General features: G+C 31.6%; 1 protein-coding gene across 3 annotated transcripts in view; it reads right to left on the bottom strand.

The window, feature by feature from the left end:
• Window positions 1–968: 968 nt before the first annotated feature.
• CDC16 (cell division cycle 16) overlaps window positions 969–21,541 on the bottom strand; it is an 81,678-nt gene continuing 61,105 nt past the window's right edge. For 2 of the 3 annotated variants that reach the window (XM_074299617.1, XM_074299618.1), the window contains exons 12-18: window positions 19,554–19,679; window positions 17,706–17,858; window positions 16,776–16,839; window positions 15,635–15,696; window positions 13,169–13,304; window positions 12,108–12,198; window positions 969–1,732 (exon numbers count right to left, since the gene is read on the bottom strand). In XM_074299617.1, coding sequence (XP_074155718.1) covers window positions 1,464–1,732; window positions 12,108–12,198; window positions 13,169–13,304; window positions 15,635–15,696; window positions 16,776–16,839; window positions 17,706–17,858; window positions 19,554–19,679 — 901 coding nt within the window. In that variant the 3' untranslated portion in view covers window positions 969–1,463. The remainder of the gene's footprint in view (window positions 1,733–12,107; window positions 12,199–13,168; window positions 13,305–15,634; window positions 15,697–16,775; window positions 16,840–17,705; window positions 17,859–19,553; window positions 19,680–21,541) is intronic. The other variant, XM_074299619.1, reaches the window with a different exon arrangement.

Raw genomic sequence — 21,541 nt, 5'->3', positions numbered from 1 at the left:
AAAGTCCTCCAAATTAAATCTTCCTTGTTTTAAATCTGAGAACATTTGAGGCCCCAAAATGTTAAATGATTTGCCCAAGATCATACAACTGGTAGGTGGCTGATATGGGAGAAGAGAATTTGAGTATATATGGTGATTACCAAAATAGCTGTTTCAATGATACTAACATGCATTATAAACTTACAAGTTACTATAATGTACAAATTTTAAAAATAAAAACAAACAAACAAAAAAAAAAAACTGGCAGTGCACTTAGAAATGCCACCAAACAGGCAATATATCAGTGCCTATAATCTTAAGTGGAAATGGACATGACTTAAGTTTTTTTTTTTTTTTTAATCAACCCATCCCAGAGTCAAAAAGGAACAAGAGAAATTAAAAAAAAAAAAAAAAAAAAAAAAAAAAAAAACTTGCTAAATATATACAATGGTTATTTGAGTTACTGGAGAGGTAATATGTAAAGTTTAATACTTGAAGCACTGCAGTCTCTTTTTAGTTTCCTGACTCAACAAATTACAAATCTTTTCAGTGAATTCACAGTAGGTGCTTCTTGCTAATTAAAATAACTAAATTATAAAATAAAAAAAATCACAGTTTTAGTTTAAAAATAAACCATACTAAACATTTTAACAAAATATAGTATTAGGAGACTTCTTTTTGCTTTATACAAGATGATCACTTTATATACTTTCTAAATCAATTTCAGATAATATAACTAAATGTCATCTGTTCATAACATTAAAATTATGTACCATTAAAAATAATTGCCGGCTCATCTTTCACACAATTTTAAAGTTACATAAAGCATTAAAGATGCTAAAATTAATTGGCAAAAATAGAACAAGAGAATTTAATATTTAATGTAGTTTAAAAACTTGGGTCATCAATTTAATATCCCAAAATGAGATGAAATCAAACACATTTTGCCTCCCATATACTAGGACACAGAAGTTAAAAAGATCAATGAATTACTTTGAAGTTATTTATTTTAAAGAACAAAATGCAAGTTTTGCACTAAGATTCCCTATAATTCTTTTGGCTTTTTAAAAATGACAAAATGTGCTTCACCAATAGGCTATAAGTCTGGTAGCCTTAACACTATAACAACTTTTAGCTGTTTTAAATTAATTTTGATATGTATTGTAAACAATTTCATATTAATTTCTTAGTATTTATCACAGTTTTAATAGCAGTCAAAGCTCATTACAGTTTAAAAAACATAAGATGGTTTACCTTCTTTATTCCATAATGTGTAACTTTTTTTAGAATCAGTAAAATTGGAAAACCATCTGTTGTGAAGGTGTGCTATCCAGTCTTTTAAGGCAGGCATTAGTTCTCCGCTGCTAGATGTAGAGATGCAGTTTGGATTCATATAAAAAAATAGCAAATTCTTCAAACATGACAAGGAAGTGACAAAATACTAACATATTAGGACAAAATGAAATTCCAATCAGAGCTCTGAATCATGTACTATGGTCTGACATGGATGTTTCTAACATCATGTCACTTTCATTCATTTCAATTTCAAAGGTTTCTTCCAATGGAGGCCTAGAATCTGTGTTCTTTCTTGAATGATGTGACATTTCTATTGGTATAAGCCCAGTTTCTTCCAGAGTCTGTCTTTCTATATCAAATTCCCTGAAATCCCATGGAGGTGAAATGATATTTTTCAGTGTCTTCATTGTATGTACATCAAAGTCATAACACCTCAACTTGTCTTTGATCTCTGTACCTAAAAAACAAAGAAAAAAAACCTCAAGTTACTATTGCCCTGATGTCTAGATCTGTCACTCATAGGGATATGTCTGGACTTGTGATTTTATTAGTCCTGGGAACTCTTAAATGAAAAAAAAAAAAAAAAAAAAAAAAACTCCATCTACAAATGAAGGTTGATGGCTGCTCTGAAATTTATAGTCTTAAGAAAGTTTACTAGATAGAACAGAAGTGTCAAATTTGGCAGTCCACAAAACTCCTGGATGCAGTTTGAACTAGATTAAAATGTAACTGGGAAAAAATATAATTGAGAAATGTTTAATAAACTAAAATGCTCATTTCTATGTTAGTATAAAGCCCACCAGGATACACTTCTATTTTAGTGTATTAATAGTGTACACCTTTGGTTTAGAGCACTAAGAGATTAAGGGATTTTACAAGAGGAGACACTCTTGAACATAGACATTATGTGTCACAGCTAAGACTTAAACCCATGTCTTCCTAATGATTCCAAGGTGGGCTTTATGTAAAATTATGAAGTGAGAGAGAATAGGAGACATTACTGCCTCCAACATCAAAAGAAGAGGGAAACAGTCCATATATATAGAAATATTTATAGCAGTAATTTTGTATGGCAGCAGAGAAATGAAAGCAAAGTAAATCTCCACTGACTGGGAAACAAACTCATCATAAAATAAAATATTATTGTTCCATAGGAAATAATGAATAACACTCTGCAAAAGCTTGAGATGACCTGTATGAATGGATAAAGAACAAACAAAACCAAAATAATATGTATAACTATCAAACAGAATACAAAAAAACAAAACAAAAAACTGATGATGATGCTTCTCTCTCTCTTTTTGGCAGAGAGGTAGAAGATCACAGATAAGGAACAAAATATATACTTTTAGACATGGCTAATCTGTTGACTTATCTGAATTAATAACTTTCTATTATGAGGAAAGATTTTTATGGGAAGGAGGAAAGTCACTGGGAAATGATGGAAATGTAAAAAACAACAACTTTTTTTTTCTTAATAAAAGGAAATGCCATTTATAATAATGATAAAAATATATTAAATATCTGAGTATTAATCTACCAAGATTTACACGAGAATTTTAGGAGGAAAATTATAAAACAACTATATGGAAATAAAGAATTAAATAACTGTAGAATGCATTTTAAAACATGACTAAATAAAGTCAATAAAGAGGGCCACCACACTTAATTTGTAATTTTAAAGCAATACCAATTAAAATACCAATAGACTAAATATTTTAGGATTAGAAAAAACAAATATGGAGAACTGTTAAAATACTGAGTGAAAGAAAAAAAAAAGTAAAAGAAAAAAAAAAAAGATTTGTATTGATGACCAGATCTCAAATTATATATAAAGATTAAAATGGCCATATAAAAAGAAATAAGCTTAATGGAACAAAATCAGCACTAGAATCAGTCATAATGTAAACTAGTAGACTACCGTTGGATAAATGTAAAACTTAAAAAAATAGGTGAATAACAAAAATTATGGGGAAAAATTGATGAAACTAGATTTTCTTTTATTTTTTCCTTGTAATTTTTCTTTTAATTAAAGCTTTTTATTTACAAAACATATGCAAGGGTAATTTTTCAACACTGACCCTTCCAAAACCTTGTGTTCCAAATTTCCCCCTCTTTCCCCCCACTCCCTCCCCTAGATGGCAAGTAATCCAATACATGCTAAATATGTTAAAATATATGTTAAATCCAATATGTGTGTGTGTGTGTGTGTGTGTATTTATACAGTTATCTTGCTGCACAACAAAAATCAAATCAGGAAGGAAAAAAAATACTGAGAAAGCAAACAAAATGCAAGCAAACAACAAAGAGTTGTTTCACAAAGAGTGAAAATGGTATATTGTAGTCCACTCTCATTTCCCACATCTCTCTGATAGAGAAATTCTTCATCACAAAATTATTGAAATTGATCTGAATCATCTCACTGTTGGAAAGAGTCACATCCATCAGAATTGATCATCATATACTCTTCTTGTTGCTGTATATAATGATCTTCTGGTTCTGCTTATTTCACTTAGCATCAGTTCATACAAGTCTCCCCAATCCTCTCTAAAATCATCCTACTGATAATTTCTTACAGAACAATAATATTTCATAGCATTCATATACCATAACTTATTCAGCTATTCTCCAATTGATGGGCATCCATTCAGTTTCCACTTTCTTGCCACTACAAAAAGGGCTGCCACAATTATTTTTGCATATGTGGGTCCCTTTTCCGTCCTTTAAGATCTCTCTGGGATATAAGCCTAGTAGTAACACTGCTGGATCAAAGGGTATGTAGAGTTTGATAACTTTTTGAACATAGTTCCAAACTGCTCTCCAGAATGGCTGGATCCATTCATAATTCCACCAACAATGTATTAGTGTCTCAGTTTTCCCACATGCTCTCCAACATTCATCATTATCTTTTCCCGTCAACTTAACCAATCTGAGAAGTATGAAACTATGATTTTAAAAAATGAGACTAGAGTCATATCTCACCCATTAACACATTCCACATAGAGGACTGATTTATACAGGATACTCCAAAAAGTTTTAGTGCAATTTAAACATTATTAGTTTAAGAAAATATAACATTCCATTATTTTCTCATTTTTTTCAAATCTATTAAAATTGTCTGAACTTGGAAAATTCTTAATTGTTCAGCAAATATAAGAACATTACATTCTGTAAAAGTCAATTTATATATTTATGTTAAATTATAAATAACAGGTATTTTATGACTTCATGTACAATGGTTTTATTTATAAACCTGAAGTTCTCTTTGTTGATGGTTGCCAACTTTATGATAAAAGAATATTTTAATAAAAATGATGCAATAAAAAGAAAGGAAAAACAAAATGGAGCAAAGTTATCAAAATGACAGGAAGGGATGGGATAAGAATGAGAGGTTGGTTTGGAAAGTGAAACACTTCATTCTCTGGGACTGGGGGAAGGAGGACTCGATAGATGAGTACATCAATAGGTTTTAATTATAATACAATTGAGTAAATTCATGTTAGTTAGCCCCAGTCTTCTCAATAAATATGGGTATAAAAGTTGGGGGCCTGGGGAAACACTATGAAAAAGCAGAATGTGAATAATGTGCTAGTATATTGGAATCAATGTATAAGAGATTGCTGAATAAAGAATTGCTATGCAATAGTGAGGACCCTGTTAAAATAACATATCAAATTATAATTCTGATTCTCGGCCTTAGTTTCAACATTTGTGTATATTTGGCAAAATATATGTGTGTGTGTGTGTGTGTGTGTGTGTATGTGTGTGTATGTATATATAGATTAGATACAGCCATCACGTGTTATCAAAGACCTCATATTATTTGCTTCCTGAAGAGCTTTAATAATTTCAATAACTATTTACTGAACACATACTCTGTGTACAGTATCAGACCTAGAATCGGAAATACCTGGGTTCAAATTATGCCTCAGACACTTACTATCTTGGGACTACTTGGGCAAGTCATTTAATATATAAAATGGGAATAATACTAGCACAAATTCTCCAGCCCCAGTATTTCTAAGAACATAAAATGAAATATTTCAAAAGTACTTTGCAAACCTTAATGTGCCTTATAAATGTTAGTTATTATCAATAATATTGCTAATGCCATGAAGGAGTCAGAAGAATTACAAGACTTGATTCCTGAATCAAAGATGCTATGATTTAATGTTCTGAGTGGAGGAGACAAAGCATATAAACATATTCGAAATGACTACAAAACATTTCAGTAAGTATAATATAAACTGGAGCATCTTTATGGTTCTCATTGGATCCATGCCATGAGACAAATTTATAGGTGAGACTGATTACAAAGTCATTTTACAAACATTTTAGTAGTTCAGCAATTCAACTTAAGATTGTAAAATGTTAAAATCTATTGTCTCAAATAATCACAAAATCTCAAAGGTAAAAGGGATCTCAGAAGCCATCTAATTTTATTTTTCTTTGAACAAACATTTACCCTACCCAAGCGTTCAGCCCAACTTTCAATAAATATAAAGATATTACCTGCTGAAGGAGTCCATTCCATTATCTCTTAGTTCTAATTTTTAGGAAGTTTTTCACTATACAAATCTAAAATATGCCCTCTCCAAGAAGAATACAACTTTCACATCCTCTTCTCATTCCTTTCCTCTGTCTTTCTAATCTTCAGGTGAAGAAATCAAATCCATTTATAGTGGCAGGTAAAAAATGCTCTAAATCATTATTCATTAAAGAAATGCAATTGAAGACAATTCTAAGGTACAACACATCTATTTGATTGGCTAAAATGACAGGAAAAAATAATAATAAATGTTGGTGAGGATGTGAGAAAACTGGGATTACTAATGCATTGTTGGTAAAGTTGTGAAATGATACAACTATTCTGAAGAGAAATTTGGAACTATACCCAAGGGGCTATAAAACTGCATATTTGATCCAGCAATATCACTATTGGGTCTATACTCCAAAAAGATCACAAAAAAAGGGAAAAGAATCCACATGTGCAAAAAATGTTTGTAGCAACCCTTTTTGCAGTGGCAAAGAATTGGCAAATGAGTGAATAACCATCAATTGGGGAATGGCTGACTAAGTTATGGCATATAAAGTAATGAAATACTATTATTCTAAGAGAAATGGTGAATAGGCTGATTTTAAAAAAGCCTGGATTTAAATGAACTGATGTTGAATAAAGTAAGCAGAACTAGGAAAACATTGAACACAATAACAAGAAAATCATGTGATAATTAACTGTGATGGATTTGACTCTTCTCAACAATGTAGCAGTCCAAGGCAATTCCAATAGACTTGGGATGGAAAATGCTATCTGCATGCAGAGAAAGAACTATGGAAACTGAATATGGATTGAAGCATGATATTTTCACTTTTTGCTTGTTTCTCTCTCACAATTTTTCTTTTTTGGTCTCATTTTTCTTGTACAACATGATAAATATGAAAATATGTTACAAGAATTGCTCATATTTAACCTCTATCAGATTACTTGCTGTCTTAAGACAGGAAGAAGTAAGGGAGGGAGGGGAGGAAAAATTTGGAATACAAAACCTTACAGAAGTGAATGTTGGAAATTACCTTTACATGTATTTGGAAAAACAAAATACTAAGAGGCAGCGAGATGGTGCAGTGAATAGAGCACCAGTTCTGAAGTCAGGAGGACCTGAGTTCAAATCTGACCTCAGACATTTATTGCTTCCCAGCTGTATAACCCTGGGCAAGTCACTTAACGCTAATTGCCCCACCCCCCAAAAAAAATTTGTTTTAAATAAAGAAATAAAAAATAAAAGGAAAAATAAAATATGATTGAGAAAAAAAAAGGAGGGGGGGAGTCATAGGGATCTGGTCTCTCTTCATGAAATCTAAGACTGAATATGATTTCTTGACTGACATATTATGTTGATTCACCTTGATCTCATAGCAAACTGATTATCTCCTCCCAAAGATTTTTCTTGATTACTTTCTAGGCGCTCCAGAGTTAAAGCCAAGATGACAGAGGAAAACCAGGAAACTGTTCAAGTTCTCCCAGTTTGAAAGTCATATGAAACCAAACCTCTGAAGAGAGTTTGAAATGAAACCACTCTACAGCTCAAGATAGATTGGAAGGAATTCAAGAAAGGTCAATCTCATTGTAAAAGGAGGTGTTCAGCCCAGCTCAGGCAGAGTCTGGGAGAATCTGAAACAGTAGATCAGCAATTGAGACCAGGCCATGGCTCAGTAGTGAAGCAGACAATTGGGGCAGCCTTCAGATCAAGCCCAGAAGGCAAATTCTGGGAAACTAGGCTGTTTCCTAGAAAAAACAGGTAAAGCTACCCATTGCTGGGAGCATAACGCCAAACTCAAGGGGTCCCTGTGCTCAAATTAAGACTCACAGCTGCACAGAAAGCTTGGGATAGTGTCACTTTTACCTTCCAGAGCTTGACCATTAAAATCACAAAGGAGGGAATACAAAAAGAAAAGGAAAAAAATGAACAAGAAACAGAAAAGAATCATGATCAAGCTACACTATGGTGACAGGGAAGATCAAATCACCAACTGAGATGAGGACAAAATGTCCATGGAGGAAATCTCAAGAAGTGATATGAATTGTTCTCTGGCTCAAAGAGGATTCTTAGAAGTGCTTTAAAAAGATTTAAAAAGGCAAGTAAGAGAGATATAAGAAAAAATGAGAAAAGAAATGAGAGCTATGAAAGAGAAAGTCAACAGTTTGAAAAAGGAAGGCAATTCCTTAAAAAGTACAATTGGACAAATGTAAAAAATATCCACTGAAGAAAACACCACCTTGTAAATAAAATTAATCAAATTAAATGAGATACAAAAGCTAACTGAAGAAAATCACATTAAAAACTAATGGGGCACATGCAAGCTAATGACATTATGAGACCTCAAGAAATCAGATTGCTTTCTAGTCAGAATTCCTCCATTTTATATCAACAAAGATGAAATTCAAAACTCAGAAGTTTTATTCCTTCTATCATGTATTTTATTAGAATCAGTTTAATGTTCTGAAAATTTCAGTTCTGAATCTGTTAGCTATATCCCTTCCAGCTCTATCATCTGCATTACTGATGAAAATGTTAAAATAGCACAAGGATAAGCAAACATTACAGGCTGACTACATTATAACTGCCTTCTAATTAAGCAAAACCTATTTTCCAAGGATTCTTCAGGTCTATTGATTTAATCAACTCTGAATCCTATTATTTCCCTTGCATTCCCACCACACAATGTAGACTTTGTCATATACTTTACTAAAATCAAGTAAGGTACTACATTCTTCTGAGTTACCAATAACTACTAAATTACTAATAACCACGTAATAAAGAAAATGAGATAAGTCTGGCAAAATCTGTTCCTTCATGAAGACATTCTGGCTCTTTGTATGCCTCACATTCATTTTTATGTGACAAATATTCTCTTTAAAATACATTCTAAAATTCTACTACAATTCACATAGTCTAATCTCTTTCCTTTTCTGAAAGCAAAATACTTGCTTTTCTGCAATCCTGGAGGATCTTTCTTCTCCAAAAGTTTCAAATCTCAGTGGTTCAACAGTACACATGCTGATTCTTTTACTTCTCTTAGGATTAACAACTATTTTGGCTTTGTTCTGACTCCAGGATTTTCACCAGTTGTCCCAAAGATCTGGAATTCTCCCATTCTTCAAATCCTTCTTTTGGCTTTTTTCAAGTCTCAGCTAAAGCTTCATCTTCTGCAAATGTTTTTAATTTTAGGGTTGCCCCTCTAAGACATCCCCAACTTATTCTGTATGTACCTTGTTTGTAAACAAGTTTTACATATGGTCTGCCCATTAAACTCTGAACTCGAGAGTAGAGACTGGCTTTTGCCTTCCTTATGTCCCTAATGTTTGGAATTATGCCTGGCAAGAGAAGGTATGTAATAAATGCTGACTGACTAACTGTCCTTTACAGTTCAAAGATCTGTGACAAAGAAGACAGAAGGAAAACAAGACATAAGTAACTGCATTCCTTATTATTATAAACATCCCACCTGTACAAGATGAACAAATTACCTTTTCTTTGAACCTAGTTTTTAAAAGGCCTTTTTCTGATTATCTTGTTAAACACACTCATCCCTCACTCCTCACATCCTTTTCGTTGTCCTTAGATCTCATGGAACTTCTATTACCTGGCCTTGCATCCATCCTTCATCCAAATAAAATTGAATCTTGTCCTTTTTCTTTATAATTATATCTTTCTGTATGTGCCCAATTTCAAAAGTAAGATCTGGCAATAGATTAAATATGTGGGGTTGTAAGAATCATCTTGGACACTGAGGTTGTGAATCTAGAGGGCTGGAAAGATGATGCAAAGCAAACCAGGAACAAAAAGGAAGGTACTAAAAGAAGAATGTTTGGAGTGGGCACAAATAATGAATTTTATCTTGCAGATACCAAATTTGATACATACAGGATATATGGTTTTGAATATCTAAAGAGCAACAGGAGATGAGATCAGGGCTAGTTATATAGATCTGAGACTCACCAGCACAGAAATAATATTTGAATTTATGGAAGCAGGTGATATCACCAAGTAATACTACAGAGAGAAAAGAGAAAAGTTGACCACAGTTAGAGGGCATAACAAGGATAAAGATATAAGAAAGGACATTGATAGGGATAGGTAGGATAAGAACCAAAAAAACAAGTTATGAAAGCTAGAGATGATAAAAGCATCCAGTGAATGATAGTGTCAAATGCTACAGAAAGGTCAAAGAGGATTAGAAGTGACAAAAAGCTGTTTCATTTGGCAATTAGGAGGTCAATAATAATTTTGGAAAGAATGAATTATTAGGTCCAAAATCAGAATGCCTATAATTTAGAGCAAAGTAAGAAAGGAAATAAAGGCATCATGTACAAATGACTTTTTCACAGAATTTAACTTATAACAATAAGACATAAATAAGGGCTAGTGAGAATGATAGGATCAAGTGAAAAGATTTTTTTTTTTTTTTGTACATAATATGGAAGGATCCAGTAGATAAAATGATTAGAAATTAGAAGACAGGGATGCTGATAATGGGGATAGTCTTCTGGAAGAGGCAGAGGGGGTTGAAATTAAGAGTGCAAGTAAAGGGACTGACCTAGGAAAGGAAAAGGGTTACTCTTTAGAAACTAGAACAGAAGAGGTGATGTATATGGGTGGCGGGGGGGGGGGGGGGAAGGGGCATATATTTTTCAAGATGATATTAGTTTTTTTTCAGTGAAATATAAGATAAGTTCTTCACCTGAAAGATGGTGCTAGAAGAGGCTTGAAGAGAAATGAGAAAATTTGGAATAACTGCTATGGCAGCTAGAGAATTGATTAGAGAAGTTGGAAGATTATCACTTTACCACAGAGAACATCTAGGTAAGACTGATAATATCATTTTGGAGTGGACCCAATTAGCACTTTCTTTATTCTCCAGTTCCATTAAATATTATATGAATGGGCATGAAAAAGGATGATGATGGTAGTAATCCATGGCCAGAGTCTGGTGAGCATGCTTAGCAATAGGATTTAAGGGCAGAGAATAGCGAATAGTGTAGAGTTGAACTGGTATACCTAGAATCAAAAATGAGAAGGAAAGAATGGAGATAGTGGATGGGAATAAGCTTGGAAAATAGTAAGAGATAAACTGGCTGGAAGTCCTGGTGGGGAAGAGTAACAGGATTAGGAGTTACAAGACAAAGGGAAAGCTGAAATGAAATAAAGATCATCATTGGATAAAAGTTTGGAGGATAGAATTTGAGAAAGGACTTCAGCAGTCATTACCTTAGAGCTCTGAAGACGGAGAATCCATCAGAACACTTCTGTTTTCCAAAACCCCTTCAACATTAATTATTTCTATTATGTCATCTCTTCCAATTTAGTTGTTATGGTTTGCACATTTCCTATTGTTACTGATTGGATTCAGTTTTTCATAATTGTTAAATAAAATAAACTATAATAATATAAAATATTTGGGAGTCTATTTGCCAAGGCAAACGCAAGAACTATGTGAATACAATTCCAAAACATTTTCACACAAAGTCAGATCTAAACAATTGGGAAATATCAATTGCTCATGGGTAGGCTGAGCTAATATGATAAAAATGCTAATTCCACCTAAATTAATTTATTTATTTAGGACCACGCCAATCAAACTATCAAAAATTATTTTATAGAGCTAGAAAAAATAACAATAAAAGTCATCTGGAAGAACAAAAAGTCAAGTATATCAAGTGGTTTAATGAAAAAAATTGCAAAGGAAGGTGGCTTAACCACATCATATCTACAACTATATTATAAAGCAGCAATTATCAAAACTACTTGATACTGACTAAGATATAGAGTGATAGGATCAGTAGAATAGATTAGGATTATCTGATATGTTGGGGAAAGGGAACAGGGAAGGACAAAAATTTGAAAGTTAAAATATTATTTTAAAAATGAATGCTGAAAACTATTTTTACATGTGATTGGAAAAAACAAAATGCTTAGAAAGAAAAGTTCCCACTAAAATACTACATGTTATACCATGATGAAGACAGTCCTCAAGTTTTTTGAATACTATGCCAGTGAAGTATTAGTTCTTTTAAGTCTTATAACAAAAAAGTTTTAGGTATAGGCTTGGGGAAAGAATTTTTTGGTCCAGCTACACAATTTACAATGATTACCTATTAATTTAAAGATATGTGTAGTGTGACCTCTAGAAAGGGTACCTACTAATAACATTACAGAAGTCCTGCATTAAAATGAAAGACTTAGAAAGTCATAAAAGGTTACAAGAAGGAAACACTATACAATTAAAAGAGGTATCAATAACAGTACAAATAAGACAAATTAGTATCTTACCAATATAAGCTTCAGAGTCACCAATGTACATTTCAATGCAATGCCCAAGCATGGTAACAGAAAATGTATCATCTCTTCTAAGTCCAAGGGCCTGTCAAAATAGGGGTCAAAATATTTACTAGTTAAAAAAAGAAATACATGTATGAAATACTTATAAAAACCTTATTTTTCCATTTTGTGTAAGTAATCCCACCTATTCAAAGAACACTATTCATGAAAAATGGCCAATTAAAGCAATAAGAGCAAGTATCATATCTGTATCTACCTGTATGTATGTATGTATATATCTATATCTATATATATCTCACAGTTCTTATTTTTAAAAATTTCATGTCTTTTTTTTATTTTATGAATGAAAAAGAATCAAGTACTATTAATTGATGTATATTTTGTCATTTTGCCACTGATCCTTCTCTATTAATTCAATTTTCAAACTAATTTAAATGTTCCATTAGGAAAAATAGTTTTAATAGTTATTTCATATACCTTATATGCATAAAAATTTGTAATAGATAGCAAATCAATCAATAAACATCAGTTATAATGTATCTATCACTATCTCAAATCAAACAGGCTCAAAACTGTTCCTAATTTTAATCAGTTATATATCCTTTAAAATTATTTTTTCTTGAAAAGAAAAGAGCCAAGAAGAAATTCCCTACTCTTTCTCTGTCTTTTTTTGATGAAATTCAATATATCCTCAAAAATTAAATCTCATAAAGGATTTCTTGATTTCTACCCCACACACATACCTATACCCCTCTATTTAGTCTGAATAAAATTACTTTTTAGATTTCTCACTTGTGGCAGTTACCTCAGCCTATGAAGGTTACTTTTATACAATCTTAAATCCTCTATCAGACATAGGCTACTCAAGTGCACCATCATCTATCTCTTTGTGTCCTATAATATCTTGTGCATAGAAGATACTTATATTTATTTGTGGAATTAAATTTTTTAACTTTAAAACAGTAAAAAACAAAACAAAAAACCCTAACAAAAAGGATTTTAAAAAATTGCTTGTAGTTTAGTTTTAATTTAAGCATAAATTAAAGATATACCGTATGAAAATAATCAACTGCACTTTCAAAGTTGCCCATTAGGCTATGTATATAACCTATGGCAGAATAGGTGGAAGCATTCTGAGGAATCAACACTAAGGCTTGACGATGGTACTCTAATGCTTCTTCATACTTTCTGTTAAAAAAAAAAAAAAGAAAAAAGAAAAAAAAAAAAGTTGATATTGCATCCATTTTTTAAAAGCCCTAAATCTCAAGTTTTATTTCTAAGATCTAAAACTAGTCATTTTCATAAGAAATGTCATATATCAATTCACTCAACTTGAAAAGTATTTTCCTTATTGCACATGCTCAATATATATTGAATTACTTGCCATCTAGAGGAATGGGGGAAAAGGAAGGAAAATTTTTGGAACACAAGTTTTTGCAAGGGTGAATGATGAAAATCATCCATGCATATGTTTTGAAAATAAAAAAAAAATTAATAAAAAAGTTTTTTCTTTGTTATTGCCATCACAGACATTTTTAACAATCTGATTGTTTCCTTTAACTATATCATGCTTAGAGATATACGCCAAATATACAGATCAGTTTATAATGGTCTTCTTCAAAAAACTGTATTTTTGCCCTGCTCAACTTTTTCATCATTTATCCTAAAACCTTCATAATATGTTATTTGTATTTAGCATTATTTGGTATTTGCTTTAGCAACATACTATAGTGGGAAAAAAAGGGGGTTGAATAACAAAGATATTAGTTCAGCTATAAATACCAATGTTCCATAATATAAATTCCATAGCACTTAAAATCCACTAGGAAATAAAATTTCTATTCAATAAAAACGACTAGAAACTGGCAAAAAGAAAAGCTCTCACAAGTTTAGATTCACAACTTACACCATACAAAAATGCTAAACTGAATAATATAAAATGCTAAACTGAATAATAACAAAGTTCCCCCCCTGAGGCCATTGAGGTTAAGTGACTTGGCCAGGGTCACACAGCTAGGAAGTGTTGTGTCTGAGACCACATTTGAACTCAGGTCCTCTTGACTTCAAAGCTGGTGCTCTATTGTGCCACTTAACTGCCCCACTAAAAAAGAATTTAAAAAAATTATTTTAAAAAACTCTAAGAAAAAGGAATACTATTTGTGTTTCAATTATGAACAAATAACATCTCTAATTAAAATTAAATAATTTAATAAATCATATTTGTCAAAAGAAAAAAATTTTTTTTGAATACAACCCCCCCCATAATCTCTAAAATTACAAGAAGAAAAAAACTGGGAGAAAAATTAAAATAAATAAATCAGATAAAGGGCTCTGAAAGGAACTGACACATATCTGAGGCCAACATAACTTCTTCTAATTATAATAATGTTCAAAGAACATTTTATAAAGAAATTAACAAGGATAGAAATAGGAAATGAATTGGACTACTTAAGAGTACTAAGAAGTTAGTGATTTGCCCTGTGTCATTAAGCTTTCATATATTTGAGGAGGAACTTGAATCCAGGTTTTCCTGATGCCAAGTTCAGATTACTAGCAGGCTGCCTCTCCAAAGGAGAAAATATTAATGAAATATTAATGGTTGCTAGAAAACATTGTCAAACTCCTTAGTACTAGAAAAAAACAAAAATATCTTTAAAATACTATCTTCTTCTACCTTCTAGAATGACAAATATCTTTACCTATAATAATATACAGGTAAAAATCTAATATAGGCACGACTGCCAAGGAAGAGACATTCTCATAGCACAATTAGTGAGCTTCAAAGTATATAAGAAGAGTTACACACTCAAACTTTTTGTCTCAGTTTTTGCACTGCAAGGACTATTACTTTTTAAAAAAAATCTTAAAAAAAGGAAAAGGACCTATCTATACAAAAATATTCTTAGCCGAACTATTAGTAATAGCAAAAAACTCATAAAATTAAAGACTAGATGAATTATGGCATATTAATGTAATGAAATATTATAACATCATAAAAATAAGTAGGAATTATTTTCTAAGAAAACATAGAAAAACCTATATAAAGTGATTCAGAAGTCAGAAGAACTAGAAATGTATACACACAGTCACAACTATATTATTTTTTTTAAAAAGGAAAGCAAAAGTTATAATTTCAAATTGACTTTGAAGCAAACAAAACAAAAATATTGTTTTGTTATTTGTTAGTTCTTTTGGTTTTACTTGTTTAAAGGATTTGGTTGATTTTTCCCCTTGTTTTGTAAGTTTGTCATTAAGTTTATAATAAAATTCTTAAAAAGAAAAATGGTTATGTTTGGTTCACTGTCTTTTTCAATAGTTCTCTCAGTTGTTAAAAATACCAACAGAGATAACTGTTTTTGAAGTAATCTAGATGCTTAATAGCATACTTTACAATTATAATTTGAGAGCCTAGATTTTTTATCTCTTCATGTAACAATAAAAACATTAAAAATTTATACTAATACTAAATCAGCTTTAATTTACATTGTGTCCTAAATACATTCCACTTTATCACTTACTTAAGTTTTCTGCATACATGGCCCAAGTTGTTTAACAAAGGTTCCCATTTGTCAACTGTTACCTACAAAACAATTTGTCATTAAAATTACTAGTTCATACTATTCAACTAGATTTGTACATACTGAAATATTTCATAGATAACACAATACTTACTATTTAATTACCATATAATATAACGAGATGTCAAATTAAAGAATAGTAGAAAGTCAAGCCCTTTTCATTTATATTTTATATTAACTTAATGCAGTTTAATGACCAAAAAAGGGCAGTTTTTTCCTAGTGTCTTACCATTTGATGCAAAACATATTTTTCAAGTTTATATATCAAAAATGTAATTTTCAAAATAGAACCTGAGCCTCTGGTCACATGCATATTGCTAAAATTGCTGTGGTATGAGGAATACTGAAAACTATAACAAAATGTGGAAAGTGTATACAAATGAGACAGTGGTGCAGTAAGGAAGTAGGAATTCAAAGTAGAGTTAAACAAAATGGGCAGAAATGAAAAGAGATACAGTTCAGGAAAACGAATATAAATAGCTCTCAATATCAAGGATTATGCATGTTAACAAAGGCTAAAATTGTATTTTTTAAAATAGTAAATCTATTATGCTTTTGTTCCAGCACCCATACCTTTACTAATTAAGAAATTAATGCATATTCAAAAGATCAAGCCAAAGACAGTGATGTTTTCAAAAAGCAGTGTATGGTTTAATATTTCAAACATTAAAAATTCTAAAACTGTATTAAAAAGGAATGAAATTATGGCAATGTTCTACACTCCTCAAGGCAGTACTAAGTCTAAGATTCAATAATACCTAGGTTTTCTGCTTTAAGCTGACCCCTGATGAATTTAGGAGCTACACTAAAGATACGGTCACATACACACCAGGAGGATATTACATCAAAACTGGAAATGCCAAAAATAATCAGCTTCCTGTAATCATTCAATAGCTCCAAATGACTGAAACACTTTCATAACTCAGACAATATCAATTATTAAATGTTGTGAATATGTGACTGCTTTTTAATAATGGCAATTATTACATTATAACTTTTAGAAGACAGAGACTGTTGTAATGTAATTCTTTTTCTACAGTTTTTTTATAATAAGGTTTTAATATAATGACTAAGTAAATACCTCATTTCCAATGGCTTTAATTTTTTCTAATGCATCAAGAAACCATTTTTCAGCTGTTTTCCAGCTAAAATTAAAAAAAAAAAGGCAACAAGTTATTCCAAATAAACAAATAACACACACAAACAACTGACAATATTTCCCAATAACACTATAAAAAGTTGAAAGTAAAAATACACCTTTGCCAGCAACATAGATCAAGTTTATTACATTTGGCAATCAATATTATAGTATTACGGTTTTGTGAGTTCAAGATATTATAGGAATTAATGCATTAAATAATCCATGTGCATATGACAGGCCAATTTTTTTTTCATTTAAAAATGTATACTGATGTTTTTCAAAAAACAATAAGAAAAATATAATGGAGAAGGGATACTAATTTAGTGAATATGAACTTAAATATATTATATTTTTTATTTGAATAGTTTATTTAAATATTTATTTTATTACATACAATAGTAAAATAAATTCTGTCAAAGATTATTTTGTTTTGTTTAGCTGTATTTTTCTGTTAACCTAAGGATTAATCAGGAGAGAAATATTGTTTGTTTCAACCAAAAATTCTCTAAAATATATTATTACAATTCACTGCACAAATACAGTACAATTGAAATTATCCTAAATGATTGTTGACCCCAAAGTACTGCATAATTCTCAATTTTGAACAACAATGATGAATGAAGAATACTTTCAAGGTTAAACAAATGGGCAACTGGACTAGTAAATATGAGGCCCCCAAATTTTTATTTTTTATACAGAATGCATGATTAGGGCGGTCTTTTTTGTCACGTCTTTCTTCTAAGAGTGAAATGCAAAATAACCATTACACTTAATGAAGAATTAAGATTAATTTCTACTTGACCAAGATTTTGATGAATTTAGAAAAAGAACTCACAGGCTGATGCTATGTTTTTGTCTTGATGTACTTACTCGCCATTTTGAAATGCAACCACTCCAACCTCATGCATAACGAAAGGATCTTCAGGTGCAATACTTAGAGCTTGGCTGAAAAATCTTTCAGCCAATTTTGAATTGTTGGTTAAACCATATTCCAATCCAATATACAGCATTGGTAAGTGACATCTAAAAAAATGTTAAAATCACACATTCAACTGTATCAATGCGACAATTTAATAAACTAACAAATTCACCTATACAATCTTTTCTTAAAAATTCAAATATCAAACCAGTAACTAGGAATTTCAATCTACTTACATGAGTCCTGGTAGTTTATGAAACAGCTTGCTGATCCTTCTATGACTAGTTTCACCCTATCTCACATTAAGATATGAACATTATTAAATTTCACCTTATTTTCTATTGCTCCTTAGCATAAAACATCTACAAGATGAGACTATAATTCAACTTATGTTTTCTTGATTAAGTTATACTCATTACTATTTCTGTAACTTTCTCTATATCTTAATTTCTCTGTATGGATGAACTATAACCTCATCTTTCAAGTTTCCTTCATAAAGAATAGCTTATCTTGTTCTAGAAAGTTCCTTCTCTAGCTAATGCCCCCCTCTCTCTCCCTCTCCCTCTCCCTCTCCCTTTCTCTTTCTCTTTCTCTTTCTCTTTCTCTTTCTCTTTCTCTTTCTCTTTCTCTTTCTCTTTCTCTTTCTCTCTCTCTCTCTCTCTCTCTCTCTCTCTCTCTCTCTCTCTCTCTCTCTCTCTCTCTCTCTCTCTCTCTCTCTCTCTCTCTCTCTCTCTCTCTCTCTCTCTCTCTCTCTCTCTCTCTCTCTCTCTCTCTCTCTCTCCTTATTTTTCCAACTTCTTATTTCTTTTCCCTTCCAGTCACTTCCGACCTTTCATTGTATAAATTCCTTCTCCAGTGTGACAAGTCTACGTTCATGCATTCTTTTAGGTGCCATCTGTGATCTCTTCTTTGTTTGCTCTATATTCCCTCAACAATCTCATAACTTTATCACTTTTATACCCATTTTTTCCACACTTTTATCTTGAACTCTAAATTGCTGAGCTTCTTTCAGCCTCACATTTTCAACTTTGTCAGACATTTTTGCCTGATCATCCTCCAACACCTCAAACTCAACAAAGCTAAAAATAAAACTTATTCCCTTCTACTTCTTTCTCTAAATGTTCCACTGTCCTTTTGCTTGGGAATATATCTCAGTGATTTAGAAAGTAGACAAAGGAAATCCTGCTCACCATGGAGAGATATTGAAGCTAAGTTTAGCGCTTTTAGCGCTAAACTTAGAGGGGCCTCAGACATTGTGCAGCTAATTCCATTGTCATTATAGTAAGAAAACTAAGGCCCCCAAAAAACAAAGGCAAAACACATCAGAACTATTACTAAATTGAGATCCTTTAACTCTAACTTGACTGCATTTTCTCTGATACCACAACTGCAGAGATGCCTGTCAAAGCCTAAACTCCAGCAAAGAAGATTTTCTTAATCAGCTACCTTTTTCATTTCACTAGGGTATCATAAACTACTGTGTGCTTAGTACCTAAACCAGGAGTAGGCAACCTTTTTTTTTTTTTTTTTTTTTTTTTTTACTACCAAGAACCATTTGGCTATACCTAAGATTATGGATCATACAAAATTATCCAACTCATAGAATTCAAACAGTGGGAGAATGTAGTACCTAGCTTTCTGATCATCATTGCCTGCAGTTGTCTTAGCAAATGAATTCACAGACCTTATAGAGCCTACGAGCCAGATGTTCCCTACTCCTGACCTAAAGAGTAACTTGCAGTCTTTTAAGAAAACTATACAATTTTTTCATTAAACTATTCAGTTTGCTTGTCACATACCCTTTCATCAGCTGTGCTGCTGTGAAGTAAGCTGCCATTGCTTGATCATGCTCACTTTCAACTGCAAATGAATGTCCATATGCTATCCACGCAGGTCCATAGGTTCTTTCAAGTGTTGTTGCTTTGCTACAATAAATTCATTAAATTAGTATAAATTTGTTAACTCATTGGTAATTGGACAAAGACCAAAAATCCTTTTTACTTATGGGATAAAAACTCTTTATCATTTAAGATCTTCAAAAATCTGTCAGTCTACTTTTCTTGTTTTTGGTAATATAATTTCCCTTTCATATATTCTGTATTCCAAATGAATCATGTCCTCCTTGATCTCATCCTAAGATTCTTCTGTCTGTATGTTTTCATTTCTCCGTCAATCTTCAATTTGAAATTCTTTCTTTTTAATAGGGCAGCTAGGTGGCGCAGTGGGTAGAGCACTAGAGATCAAATCTGGTTTTTAGACACTTAACAAGTCCTAACTGTATGACCCTGAGCAAGTCACTTAACCCCAAATGCCTCAGCAAAAAAAGGAAAAAAAAAAAAGCAAAAAGAAATTATTTTTTTAAAAAACAATTTAGGTGCCACTGTTAACATGAATTATTGTTCATTTGTATCTAACTATTCATGACCTTGTTTGGGCTTTCTTGGCAAAGATAGAGTGATTTGCTCTTTCCTTCTCCAGCATATTTTACAGATGATGAAAGTAAAGCAAATAGAGTAACTGATTTACCTAGGGTCACAGAGCTAGTAAGTGTCTGAGGCTGGATTTGAATACAGGTCTTCCCAACTCTAGGCCCACTGCTGCACCTAGATTCCCATTAATATGAGACAGCAATAAAAACAAAGGCTGGTATTGAAGTCCTTCTATACCTGTGGTTTTTTTGTGTCATGCTCTTTTAGCATTCTGATGGAGGGTATAGGCTTCCTTTCAGAATGCTCTTAAATGCATAAAACAAAGATTATACCTCAATTAATTTTTTTAAATAATAGATTTTTACTTGCAATCAAATATATGTTAAAAATGTGCAATTCTATACATATTTCCACATTTATCATGCTTGCGCCTCAATTTAAAATAAAAATAAAAGAAATTCAAGTATATTGAAATATTTTTTCAAAAATATTAAAATAGAGCAGCTATATTTATTTATTTAGTGAAATTTTCTCAGTTTAAAAGAATGACTATAGCTCCAAAATGAATGATACTTAAATAGTATTATATTAATTACTCATATTAATTATTTTTTTGTTATGAACTCTTAACCCTGGAATCTGTGAACTTGTTTTTTAAAAAACATTTTGATATTTTCTTTGCTTTTTTTTTTTTATTTCTTTTCTTTCTTTCTTTTTTTTTTTTTTTGTGGGGGGGAAGACAATTAGGGTTAATCATACAGTTTTTGAATGGTAAGTGTCTTAATTTGAACTCATGTCCTCCTGCCTTCAGGGCCAGTCCTCTATTCACTGTGCTATATAGCTGCTCTATTTTAATATTTTTGAAAAAATACTTCAATATACTTGAATAGGTGCATATTTCATATGTATTTTCATAGGCCGTTACATCTACGTACATACAACACATTTTATTCACATGCACAATAAGTTACACACACATACCAATTTTTTTTTTGATTAGCTCATATAGAGAAACTAGTAGCAGGAACTTGATTTTGATTTTACTCCTCCTATGGGTTTCTAATGAGGAATTTCCTCTATTAATAAATATTTACATCCTCTATGCGACCTACAATCCTCCAAATGTTATTTGGAGCACTAAATTGTTATGAAATTTGCCCAGGGTCACTGAGCCTATATTTGTTAGGAAAAGGACTTGAACTATCTTTTATGCCTATTTACTTAATTTGGTTGGTTACATAGTATTAATGAGACTAAGGCTACTATATGGAGTTCTAACAAGTAGAAAACTATCTGAACCACTTAATTTATAAGAACCAATGAACCAATGTAGTAATAGTGTTTAATCTAATCCAACT

Source organism: Sminthopsis crassicaudata, chromosome 3 (genome assembly GCF_048593235.1).
Source record: "Sminthopsis crassicaudata isolate SCR6 chromosome 3, ASM4859323v1, whole genome shotgun sequence".
In the NCBI taxonomy this organism is placed as follows: Eukaryota; Metazoa; Chordata; class Mammalia; order Dasyuromorphia; family Dasyuridae; genus Sminthopsis; species Sminthopsis crassicaudata.
Note: the sequence above shows the minus strand (reverse complement) of the source record. Positions and strands in the feature narration are given on the sequence as shown.